General features: G+C 39.4%; 1 protein-coding gene across 5 annotated transcripts in view; it reads left to right on the forward strand.

Moving 5' to 3' along the window:
- Window positions 1-3,347: 3,347 nt before the first annotated feature.
- aspa (aspartoacylase) overlaps window positions 3,348-13,716 on the forward strand; it is a 103,354-nt gene continuing 92,985 nt past the window's right edge. For all 5 annotated transcript variants that reach the window (XR_010904305.1, XM_067437963.1, XM_067437966.1 and 2 more), the window contains exon 1: window positions 3,348-4,018. Coding sequence is in view for 4 of the 5 variants with exons in the window: in XM_067437963.1 (XP_067294064.1) it covers window positions 3,777-4,018 (242 nt within the window). In the remaining variant the exon portion in view is untranslated. The remainder of the gene's footprint in view (window positions 4,019-13,716) is intronic.

The raw sequence follows: 13,716 nt of genomic DNA on the forward strand, positions 1-13,716 counted from the left end.
AACATTAATGTCAGCCATTTTTAAAGACCAAGAAGTTGTTGTTGTCCTGGTGAAACCTCCAAACATTTGGTATCTGTGCAAAGCCCTGAATGTGCTCTATAAAGGACATCCTGACTCTAAACTGTGACGTGTGTGATGTCACAGAAACTCACTAAAATATAATGTCCACTACAGTGGACAAAAGTCTATTACTGGGTCCCAGGAATATTGTATGTGTTGTAATATGTTTACAGTCAATCTTCGCTAATATATTATTCTTTTATTCTCATAATAGACACAAAAGCAACACAATCCCGTAAAAAGCGAGAAAAAGAGAAAAACCGCACGGTACCTAAAATGAGCGTGAATAAGAAACCAAAGACGCGGAAGCGTCGCGTCTTTTAAGGTGGACCGGATAGCGTCAATAAGAAGCTGCGAATAAGAAGCTGGATTCAGCCTCGTTCGTCACGACTGATGGGGTCAAAAAGTAACAATCTGCAACTTTTGTTCAAAGTGAAAATATACTGTAGTTGTTCTCAGGGCCGGCGCGTGCCTATAGGCGAACTAGGCAGCCGCCTAGGGCGGCGGCTCAGCCAGGGTGCCAAGAGAGAGAATTAAAAAAAATATGTATTTGTTAGTTTTACATTAGGTAGGTTACAATTATGGCACTTATATCAACAACATTTTTTCCCACTCCATTAGTATAAATTTAAAAATAAAAATTTCCGCCCGGCCGCGCCCCCACCTCACTTAGAGCGGCATCGATTAGTATATGCGTGCAAAATACGCTCGACTGTGCCATCCGTTCCGTGGAAGAGCGCTTTTCGCTGCTTCGAGACCATGGGCGCGTATTTGGGTTTTTATATGACATCACATCTCTCAAAGAAAAGGAGAATAGCCTACAATAGTTCTTCAGGATTGCTTAAGACTGGAAAAGGCCCTGACTCATGGAGACTCACGGGATGTTGATAGGCATAAATAGTTTGAAGAGCTGACTGCTTTGGGTAGACGCCTGGTTGCTGGATCTAAACCACTGGATGCGCTTAAATTCATCTGTGAAAAAGGGATGGAATACATTTTTCTGAGCCCGATCTCACGAAAATGCATAGCCTATAAATAGTTTGCAATCTCGTGGAATGTATACGCCAAAATGAGTTTTGGCATGCATATGGTAGGCTACGTGGTTTTTCGCGTGCATATGATACGCACTTTATGGCGTATTATATGAACCGTATTATTAGGGTTATGGCGTATTATACATACGCATAAAGTGCGTATCATATGCACGCAAAAAAGATTTTACACTCTTAGTATTTATACGCATGACCATAAGATTGTGTTGATTTTTCCCAATGTTTTTATAGCATTGAGAGTGCTTCTCACTCTCCCCGTCACTGTGAGCTCAGTTTCTCAAAGCTTAAACTGATTAAAAATTATCTCCGACGTACAATGACACAAGACAGACTCAATGGACTAGCAACAATTGCAATTGAGCACGAACTAGCTGAAAAAGTTAAACTCGAGGACGCAATCAAAGCCCTTTGCCGCTGCGAAAGCCCGACGAGCACGCTTCTGAAATGTAGGCTATTATGTGAATGTGTGTTTGTGTGTATCAGTCAAGAAAAAAATCGAAACCTCCAATGAGATAAATATATGTTTGCATATTGCATATGTTTAGAGATGTTCTGCTGGTGGAAACAACAGGAGACCATAATAGCTAACGCGACTGTCAAGATATGGCTCGCACAGTGTTCAGAGCATAAGTTCAGAGTCCGCGTCAGCAGCAGCAGCGCGCGTTTCTTGTAAGCGTGGCGTTTATGTTGCGTGTCATCCGTGGGGCGTCTGCTGATATTAATGTACAGGGAAGCCCTATACTTCATGTTAAATATAAATATATTGGCTATTGATACAGCAAAGACAACGACGGCAGTATAGCCGGCCCATACCATATCCATGGTATTGACTGCAAAAGGCTACAGAATATTTCGTTTTGTATTGGTTTAATATTTCAAAATCGATAATTATATTGTTTTTTATTATTACAATTCGGCCTATATCTGCATTTATGTACAGACTTTCAAACATGAAAATGTCATTTTTATTAATATGTATTCGTGTCAAAATGGCATATACACATCTTTTCCTATTATATTTCGCCTGGAAACGCTTCCAACACGCTCGCGTGTCGCGTGAAAATAGGCGTATCTTCTATTTGAAGCATGCACGCGTTTTCCGCGCGGCTCGGACCGACGTAGGCAGTATGCAAGCTCTAACCGTTTAACATGGGAGCCGAAATAAAAACGGACACGCCACGCAGCCGAGATGCTCACGACACGCTTGCAGTGTGTCCCCGGCGTTATGGCCTTTTCACAACTGGTTCCTTCATTCGTTATTTATAACAGGTATTTATCTGATTGCGAAATGACTAAATTATTGTGCGCTTAGGTCGCGCTCTCTCTTATGTGGTCTTTGAATTTGAAATGAGCTGCTGAATAAATGCATCTAATCTTATGCTTTCGTTGCTGTAAACTCCGTTAAATGAGCATATACAACGGGAATTGAAGATCGGATTTATATTCATTTTGCGTAGGTGTAAGGTAGGCTATAAGACAACCTGCATGTTCTTTTTTTATTTTTATTTGTTTAGCTCCGTTTGCGAGAGCCGCGAGCAGAATCAGCCTGCCTCAGCTCGTCAAAATGCCTTTTACTGTGGTGGTAATAGTAGGCGAAATTAACTAACATTGTGATGCTTGAAGTGTTTTATATCTATGGATTTTATTATAGGCAAGACAAGCCAAGAGTTGATTTGAGAGACTAAATCGATTAAATATGCGGTTAACTCACTGTCGGCCGCTGGCCGCTTGGTCACTTAAAAAAAATAAAACTTTAATTTAACAAACAAAAAAATGCTCTAAACATTTTTCTAAATTAACTTAATAAAGAAACGAAACGAAATATATCTACTTTGACATTAAATACAAAACAGAACTATTTTAATGGCTGCAACAATGTCAAAAAAAAAAAAAAAAAAAAAAAAAAACCCGGCCTCCAGTCTCGGGCCGAGAATTTTAATAAGCCTAGATTTGAGGCCCGTGCAGGGCTCTAGTTTTATTCTGTACACTGTCTATTATAAAACAGAAATGATATGCAGCTGTAGCACTGTGTACTTTTTTCACGTTGCAGAATGAAAAATAAAATCTGAAAACATGCCTGCACGTTTTTATTTTAGTGTCATTTCATAGATAAAGAACATATTAATTCGTATGTACATGCATCTTAAGGATACCTAATTGTGAGTGTGAGGTGGGGGGCGGCACGATCGTGCTCTGCCTAGAGCGGCATTTGAGCTAGCGCCGGCCCTGGTTGTTCTGCATTTTCACAAAATACCACCTGCTATTGATAGACCACACTTGTGAGTTATTGACCAGAGTAAATATATAGCCTATCGCTGTCTAAAACAATTTTCTTTAAAATTACGTTTTTCTTAAAAATGGGACTATGCCATCTGCAAGTGTTTATTATTTCTCCGCGTATAATCCCATGACAATGGCGAACATCATGATCGCTCCATAAACCAACCTGCGAATGTGTTGAAAAACCTAACATTTATTGTAGATGACACACATTAATGTAGATGACACACGGACGCACTTATGCTTGGGATTTAGGCTTACCCTTCAAATAACCATTATATAAACAGCAGTCACATCGCACCGGCGGTTAGAGGAAACAGCAGTTGGTGGAAACTTTGCTCTCGTCTTCTTTCGTGAACCGCACACGTCTGTGCAGCTCTCGCTATGAGTTCGCGTACAAATATTTCTTGTTTACAAGAAGCCAAACGAGTGGCTATTTTTGGAGGAACACATGGAAATGAGATGTCCGGAATTATGCTAGTAAATATGTGGATACAGAATACAGCCGAGATAGAAAGAAAAAGACTGGTGACGAAGCCGTTCATAAGCAACCCCAGAGCAGTGGAGAAATGTACCAGGTATATCGACACGGATTTGAACAGAGCATTTACGCCCGAGAACCTCAGGTAAATATAGTGTGATGCGTTCTTTTCTGTAGGCTACAAGTCCGGCGCATTATAGCATTTAATAAAACAGAGAACAGTCTTGTGTTATAAGAACAATGGTATATAAACTGTAGCACAACTTTGAAGCTTGTGTGTGTTTGAAGTAAATTATTACGATTGTGTGATTGTGTTGTTTACCATAGCCTACATGCGTCAGCTCGACGTCGTTAGCCGCTGTGTTGCACTCAATGATATAGATCAGTGGTTGCCCCTGTATTTTTTTCATCTCGCGCTGTTTTTAAGGAAAAAAACATTGCAGGAGCATTAAATTCTTTTCTATTGCGTTGAGGTCAGTCGAGCTATTTTCAAACGCGCTCTGTGTAAATGGCTCATTTACATGAAAACACCAGTCAGCTGACCCGAGCCGCTCATGTCCTGAATGTCGAGAAACGTGAGTGAAGCGTGATCTGGGTCATGAAGAGCCTTATTGCATCATAGACAACACGCAACATGCTGAAATCCATGACAGCGGAGTGCACTTATTTTATAATTGTTATTATTTTAATGGCCAAATTTCATATCCACAAATGTAAATAGCATTTAAAAATTAAGTGAAATATTATCTATATTACTCTCGAAGAAACAAAAAGCTATTAGAATTTTGCAAGCATGTACACTTTTTAATGTAGTCCTATAATTTAAAAAAAAAGAAAAAAAATCCATGACAGCGGAGTGACTTTTTGAGGAGCTTTGCAGAGCTTGAATGAACCTATTTTAAATATGTGTTTGTTGGATTTAATTTTAAAAAGCAAGTTGAGTAAGTTTACATCATTGTATATTACTATGGGTTAATGAAAAAACTGTTTGGGGTTAAAGCAGCATTAGGTAACTTTTGCCCTCATGGTCCCCCCTACCGGGGTCCCAGTAGTGCAGCCGTACTAAATGAATCCACAACACAACGAAATTGCCACAACACAACGGAAACAAGGCACAAACACAACAAAGTTGCCACAACATAAACGGAAAGAAGGCACAACACAATGAAATAGCCACAACACAACGGAATCAACACAACACAACGGAATCACCACAACACAACGGAAATGCTCCCGACCACGAGGGGCTCTCGGAGTGCAATAAAGTTAGTTTCCCTTGCCATTGCTCTATAGATTGGCCCATCTTACAAAGATTTAAACGCTATAATCATTTTTATGTGTGTAACTATTGTAAATCTCGCCTGGATGCCAGCCGAACTTATCCCCGCCCACAAAATTTTTAGGCCAGGCAGTTTGGTCTGGCCTCGCTCCATAGAGGAGTAATAAAAACTGTATTTTGGCAAGGTTGCCTGCTAAAATTCACACTCATGGGTCTATATATCACATAAATAGTTGCTTCAACCTGTGGATAGAGAAAACAATCTGCAGGGAAAAAACGCGGACTTGGCAACACAGTGCAGTTGAGCTCTGTTGACGTCGCTTCGTTGCTCTGATTGGTTGTAGGTCTATCCAATTGTGGTCTTTCCTGGTTCAGTTGAAACGCGCCCCATAATCACAGCCCAATGGAGCTGTTTCAGACTCATATTCTGACTAGAATTGAGTATGCCCACGGCAGGCTATTGTAAATCGACATATCAAATCAAAATCATCTACAGGCATTATAGCTGCATATTCGTACTCGAAAACGCTTTTACACGCTGCCATGGCGCTTGATACAAAAAAGGAACGTCTGCCAATTCCACCATGCAGTTGAAACATAATTTGTATGACTTAAAAGTACTTTTAACATTTAAAAACAGACATGTTAAATGTCATTTTAATTAATAAAATTATACGTTTCAATTGCATGGTGGAATTGGCAGACGTTCCCTTGGGCATTAGCGCCTCATGTTACTGTTACGTCTTCCCTTAATCTAGGGGAAAATAGGGAACGACGAAAAGAAAAAAAAAAAAAAGATGGAGAGACTCTCCAGACCCAGAGTAACAAATAATCAAACAACTTTTCAATTCTGAAATGTCGTTTCCGCCTTTTATTGTTACCAAGCAGTGATCACAAATTTAAATATAAATTTCCTTTGAAATAAAGCCCATTCATAAATAAATAGAAAAAATAAACAAAAAGAACAAACTTTACCTCAGGAGGAGGGCCTAAACAAAAGAAAACAAAAATACCTCTACCTAAAAGGAATTAAGTATTAAATTTCCTACATTAAAGAAAAACAAACAGAACAACATATACTTCCCTCACTTCCTAACTAACCATTAAACAGGAGAAAAGATATTAGGTATCCTTCACCCTACTTTACCCATAACATCTTAAAGGGGGGGTGAAACACTTAGTTTCAGTCAATCTCATGTCAATCTTGAGTACCTATAGAGTAGTATTGCATCCTTCATATCTCCGAAAAGTCTTTAGTTTTATCATATTTATAAAAGAAATATGGGCTGTACCGAGTCTTTCCGGAAAAAACCGAGCGCCTGGAGGCGTATCGTGTGGGCGGAGCTAAAGAATGACGAGCGCACAAAGCGGTGACGTCCTCAAGCGTGGAGAAACCCATCTATCTCAGCTAATACAGATAATGATCCACAATCAAATCTAAGGCTGAAATAAATTGAACAGGAGAAACGGCAACATCAGGATGTCCGTCTCTGTGGTATGTACTGTATTTAGGGGCCTTTGTGTGTCTTTACGCGCAGTTTATGAGGACATGATTCGGTTTATGGACTATTGTATGTGACTAGACCTTAGAGGTAGCAAGCAAAACGGTTTTGCACGTCAGAGTCAGACTAGTGTTATACAGAACAACAATGGAGTAACCGTTAGCGCATTTGAATGACGAAGCACGCGATCGTATCGTTTACTGATGTTTACTCATGCGACGGTAGCCAATAGCAGAGACATTTGAAGTTGATTTAACGTTACTCACCGGCTGCTTCCAAAGCAGGACCGAATCTTAATCGCTGGGACCGCTCTGTCAAAAACACACTTCTTTGGTATGATTTGTCCTGTGACAGCAGTGACCGTGGACATCCACTTTGCGACGCGACTGAAGCGATGCCTTGAAGCTTCCCGTCATTTCTGCATTCAAATCGGTTCAAATGCAGTGTTGCCTTCCCGGAATGCTGTGCTGAAGCGTTGAAGTCGCTCGATGTCACCCATAAGAATAAAGTGGAGCGCGGCGCGTCATAAGTGTTCACGGACGACTGGATCTGCACCTGAGAGACTGTTTACGGCGTGCATTTCCTCTCTCTCCCTCTAGTTACGCGCGCGCACCCTTCCGGGAGAAGAGCCCGTACAGCCCATACAAGGACCTTCCGATCTATTTAACGTCAAGTAGACCCATACTCAAAAAAAATGCGCCGAAACTTGTGAGAAACCGGAAGGAGTATTTTTAACACAGAAATACTCCATCAAACGTCCAACATTAGTTTTTGAAACTTTGTCTATGTTTAGGATGGGAATCCAAGTCTTTAAAGGTGTAAAAAGCTCAGTATGTGTGGGTTAGTTTATGTGTTAAAAATACTCCTTCCGGTTTCTCACAAGTTTCGGAGAGTTTTTTTCGAGTATGGGTCGACTTGACGTTAATAGACCGGAAGGTCCTTGTATGGGCCGTACGGGCTCTTCTCCCGGTAGGGTGCGCGCGCGTGACTTCATTGCTGTTCTATGTATAACGTTACACTAGTCTGACGTGCAAAACCGTTTTGCTTGCTACTAAGGTTTGGTCGCCATGTCCTCATAAACTGAGAGTAAAGACAAATGTTGACAGGCCACTAAATACAGTACATACCACAGAGACGGACGTCCTGCTGTTGCTGTTTCTATTTCAGCCTCCGAATTAGATTCTGGATCATATCTATTAGCTGAGATCGATAGCAAGGGTTTCTCCACGCTTGAGGACGTCACCGCTTTGTGCGCACTCGTCATTCTTTAGCTCCGCCCACACGATACGCCTCCAGGCGCTCGTTTTTTTCCGGAAAGCCTCGGTACAGCCCATATTTCTTTTACAAATATAATAAAACTAAACACTTTTCAGAGATATGAAGGATGCAATACTACTCTATAGGTACTCAAGATTGACCTGAGATTGACTGAAACTGAGTGTTTCACCCCCCCTTTAAAAGTACGATTAAAAACTATACAGACCCCATCAAGATATGGCAGACATGTCATTCAACCTATTGTAAGTCGATGTATCATCACAAGAGTCTTGAAAATATATTATGAAGGTTGAAAAGTTACCTAGTGCTGCTTTAAAACACAATGATTTCGTTGTGTTGTGGTGATGTCGTTGTGTTGTGATGATGTCGTTGGGTTGTGGTTTAATTTAGTGCGGATGCACTACTGGGCCACCGACACTTAATTAAGGAAGGGCTACCGAGTTTGTGCTTGTGGTTTAAAAATCATTTGAAACAGCCCTATTGGCAGCTCCAGTAGAAAGATGAAAAGATTGATCTTGAACTCTGTCATGGAAACTAGCATATATAAACCTTAAATAAATTAAACAATTAAGCTCTAGCCTACGTTCTTGTTGCCAACTTTGATAGCTGCTGTTGACTTATTGTACTGGATTTTTTGGAAAGTTATTACTGTCTGAAAGCAAAACGTTCACAATGTCAGATATATCTCAATGGAGTTATCTTGTTTAGAATGGTGACTAAGAAGCTGATGGTCATTGTCACAGGTTAACCTGTTGACCATATAAAGTTGGACTTGCAAACATTCACCCATTTCACTTGTACTATGCATTGCCGGCAATATTTACATCTGTGTACACATTAGGAAGGTGTTATGGAGTTTTTGTTTTGTTCAGTCTAAAATTTGTTTCTGCTGTGTTTTGTTCTAGTTTTCAATTTGTATAGTTTCTTAAGTTTTTCATTATGCATCTACATAACAAAATGCCAGAACACAATAACTCATGTTATAATTACCTTTTATTTACCCTACAATATTTTTACAAACCTTGTTGCAGTTAAACTTCCCGGCTCACCAATACACTCTGTACAATCAAACCTTTTGTTTAGGTCAAACTGTCTTTTAAAGCTGCAGCCACATCACTTCCTGTGGAAGCTACCATTTTGGTGTGATGTCAGAGGGGTAGGATTTGGGAATAGATGTTTTGCCCTTTAATTGGATGTTAAACTCCTTAATGGCTGCTGTATAAGGGTTAGTATTTAATTGTACTGTTACAAACATTTAAATTTGTTTCTATTACTTGGTATGCCCTGTAGGTGGGGCTTCAGCCTATAAATAGGCTTGCTGATTGAGAGGATTTCAGTTCTGATTATGGACTCAGTGGAAGCACATACTGAGCAATGGTGCAAACTTGGGCCTTTTGGTGTAGCCAGATTAGCACATTGTTGCTGTTTTGTTTTCTTTTTGTACAGTTTTTATTTATTCTTGTTTTCTCCTGCACTGTAAATATTTTTGCACCTTCCAATAAAACACCCTTTTTGAATTTCGCAACTTTTTGTACAGCAAGTAATTTCCTTTTCCACTCCAACTGGTTGGCCTCCCTACAGTCATGCTCCATGATCTCATATGGTGATGGGAGAAAGTAAACAATAATATAAATAATAATATATATTAAAAATAATACAAATTACAGTTTCTCTAAATTGCTAAACACTATTTTTGAAACCTTGCTCCATTTTCTGAAAACATTCAACACAAAAGCTCATCTTCAAGCACTATTTACAAAACCTCTGAATCCTCATGCAAAATTAAACTTTCACCTCAAAACGGTTTTACCACTGTCAAAATCAAACACTTATCTCAAATCATAAAGTGATCAAAATGATATACACTATTAAGCAGTCAGTAAACAATACACCAAAAAAATAGAAAACTGATTGTTCAAAACAGTTCTCAGAGAGAAGTGCATATTTCATCTAAAACAAATTTCATATTTTTCTGTCTTTTGATCAATAAAAACATGTTCTATCATAGTAGCTCAAAATGTCAGAAATAACTACTCTGCTTTGTGTTGCAATTTTTTGTTCTTCCTCCTCCTTGTACCTGTATTTTTACCAACTCGTTTTCATGAAATGCGTATGTATAGCACAAATTGTATTTAGCGTGCGATTTATACAGCAAAAGTAGTTTTTACGTGCATATGATATGCATCATCACCCCATTAATTGGTTTAGTGGTATGGAATGTGGATATGTTAATATAACACGCAAAAATTGTATTCATTGTGTGATTTATAAGCCACGTGCATATGATTTGCATTGTCACCCCATTTGGTAGATTTAGTTGTGTGGAGTGTGTGCACAAAACGTTATAAAGTGCGTATTATATGCACGTGAAACCTGCGTAACATATGCACATAACTTATTTTGGCATGTTGAAAATCTTTTTATGGAATCTTTTTTTTTCTTCTCAAAACTGCTTGTTCAAATTGCTTAATTAAAGGGGGGGGGGTGAAACACTTAGTTTCAGTCAATCTCATTTCAATCTTGAGTACCTATAGAATATTGCATCCTTCATATCTCCGAAAAGTCTTTAGTTTTATTATATTTATAAAAGAAATATAGGCTGTACCGAGTCTTTCCGTAAAAAAACGAGCGCCTGGAGAAACCCATGGCTATCCATCAGATTCAGCTAATACAAATATGATCCAGAATCAGATTCGGAGGCTGAAATAAATTGAACAGGAGAAGCAGAAACAGCAGGACGTCCGTCTCTATGGTATGTACTGTATTTAGTGGCCTGTCAACATTTGTGTGTGTTTACTTGCAGTTTATGAGGACATGATTCGGTTTATGGACTATTGAATGCGACTAAACCTTAACAGTAGCAAGCAAAACGGTTTTGCACGTCAGATTAGTGTAACGTTATACATAGAACAACAATGGAGTAACCGTTAGCGCATTTGAATGATGAAGCACGCGATCGTGTCGTTTACTGATGTTTACTCACGCGACGATAGCCAACAGCATAGACATTTGAAGCAGTTTTACTGCAGTTTCACTGCCTGCTTCCAAAGCAGGACCGAACCTTTATCGCTGGGACCGCTCCGTCAAAAACACACTTTGGTATGATTTGGTGAAGTCCTGTGACAGCAGTGACCGTCGAGATCCACTTTGCGACGCGACTGAAGCAATGTTGTGAAGCTTCCCGTCATTTGCATTCAAATTGGTTCAAATGCAGCGCTGCCTTCCCGGAATGCTGTGCTGAAGCGTTGAAGTCACTTGATGTCACCCATAGGAATAAAGTGGAGCACGGCGCGGACTTTAACGACATAAGTGTTCATGGACAAGTGGATCTGCAGCTGAGAGAGTGTTTATGGGCGTGCATTTCCTTTCTCGCTCTAGTCACGTGCGCGCACCCTACCGGGAGAAGAGCCCGTACGGCACATACATGGACCTTCCATTCTATTGACGTCAAGCCGACCCATACTCGAAAAAAAACTCTCAGAAACTTGTGAGAAACCAGAAGGAGTATTTTTTTACATAGAAATACTCCATCAAACGTCCAACATTAGTCTATAGCCCCGTTTTCACCAAAATTACCCGGAACAATTTGTACCAGGAACTTTTTTACAGGAACTTTTCTCCCCCCCCAAACCTGCAACTGTCTGCGTTTCCACTGCAGAAGATTAGGCAAATTAGTCCGGTGATGTAGGACTGCGCGCGACTGCTCCTCCAAGTCAGTGACGGACAGTAATCATTTTTTTTGTGTACCGATTGAAAGATTTAGTGGACTGTTTACATGAGACGTTATTTAAACCGATCTGGTGTTTACATGTGATGACTTTCAATCGCAATCTTTTGTCACATGCAGTTTGTCTGCCGCATCAAAAATGTCCACGCAGTTTTCTCCAGCAGCTGGAATGTGTTAACTGTATATAGCAACTCTTAACGGCCACCGGGACTAATACAGTATTATATAAGCAGTTTATTTATTGCAAAGTGTAATAATCATCTCAGAAGAAAAAAAATGTCTGTCAGGCGTTAAAGTAAAAACTGCCTGGGGCAATATACGTGTCATTATTCCAACATTATCTTCATAACTTAAGAGATAAAAAGTTTACCCCTCAGAAAAATGAACTTTCCTCTCTTGTCAACATGAGCGCGGCGCACGCTGTCACGTCATGTAAGGACGCACACTTAAATGTAATCGGTCAGTTCATTTATGGTGAAAAATGTAGACTGTAAAAAAATTAATAACGAGTATGGAAGAGATTCAAGCTGTGCTGCTTTTGCTGGTTATGTATAGATTTACTAAGAGGTAATTAACAACGACAGAAAAGAGCACTAATATGCAGATTCAGCGGCATGCAGCATATTCAGAAAGCTTGTAAAGCTAGATTTAAAATGAAAATGTATATATTTATCAGCTATTACTGACATTGCACATGAGATGGCTGAGCCGAACGCGCGCCATCAGACAGAGAGCAAGACTGATATTTACTGAACGTAGACCGAACCTCGCAAAAGACTTTTAAAAATGCTGGTTGAAATAAAATGCTAAACCAATCAGCATATTCAGCGCCCAAGTCCCGACCCTCGAAAGTTGAAAATGTACTACTCGCGAGCAGGGTCGTTTGGAGGGGGAAATATTTACCCGGAACTTCATTTAGACCCTGGTTCCTACGGTCTAAACACACCGAGTACCACCCAAAGTTCCTGGTTCCTGGGTAAAGTTCCTGTGGTGGAAACGGGGCTTATGTTTAGGATGGGAATCCAAGTCTTTAACAGTGTTGATTATTTACATTATTTACATTATTTACTTACAGTTAATTATTGTACAGGCACTTCCATAAACCTTAAAACAGATATTTCCGTAGATTTACCTGAGTTTTTCTTTACCATTTATGGACACTTCCATCAAACCTAAAATGTAATATTCCGTATTATTAAAGTACTCAATCCGTACCATTTACAGACACTTCAGTCATCCTAAAATGATTAATTTCGTACAGTTCTCTATACCGTTTATCATCAATATAGCACAAATGTAGAATCACAACAATCAGCTGCCAGTGCTTTAAAGTGATTGCACTTTTTGTGGTGAATGAATTGCAATATTTACATTACAACCATTAAAACATTCAGCCTTTAGCCAACTACTCACAGAGTACATTTTAACTCCCTAAGTGTTAAAATGTGCTCTTGTGAGTAATGTACATATTTCACACTTTAAAAAGTGTTATTTTAACTCCCAAACAGAGGGAGTCATATATACATTTTATGAGTGTTAAATTTGACTCGAATTGAGTATTATATTGATTATAATTGAGTAACAATCTGTTCATTGTAAAGTTGAAAAATTAAGGGAGGCAAAGAGTTGTTTTAACAAACTAGTTCTTTATTAACAAGCAAGACCCTTTACATCACTGAAGGTTAACTTTTAAAATAAATGAATAAGGCACAGTAGGCATTTCTGTCATCAGAATTATATTAAAGCTACTTATCAAGTGGTGTGTAATACTTCAAGTCCTGCATGTCAGTGAATATATTTCACTGGGGGGGGAGATCGAGGCGCAAGATCTTCAGTCTCTGAGAGGGATACTGCTTGCCTGGAACACTTCCAGTAAGGTCAATATACACACTCGATATACCAGCCAGAGCGTGGATACTGACCTTATCGGAAGTGAAGCGTGTATATATCCAGAGTATGGATATTGACCTTACCGGACATGAAGCTCGTTCCAGGCTGTTGGATATAGTGTTGTATATGAAGTTGAAAAATTATATAAATACGACTCTATTTTTCAC

The sequence above is a fragment of the Pseudorasbora parva genome, chromosome 3 (assembly GCF_024679245.1).
Source record: "Pseudorasbora parva isolate DD20220531a chromosome 3, ASM2467924v1, whole genome shotgun sequence".
NCBI lineage: Eukaryota > Metazoa > Chordata > Actinopteri > Cypriniformes > Gobionidae > Pseudorasbora > Pseudorasbora parva.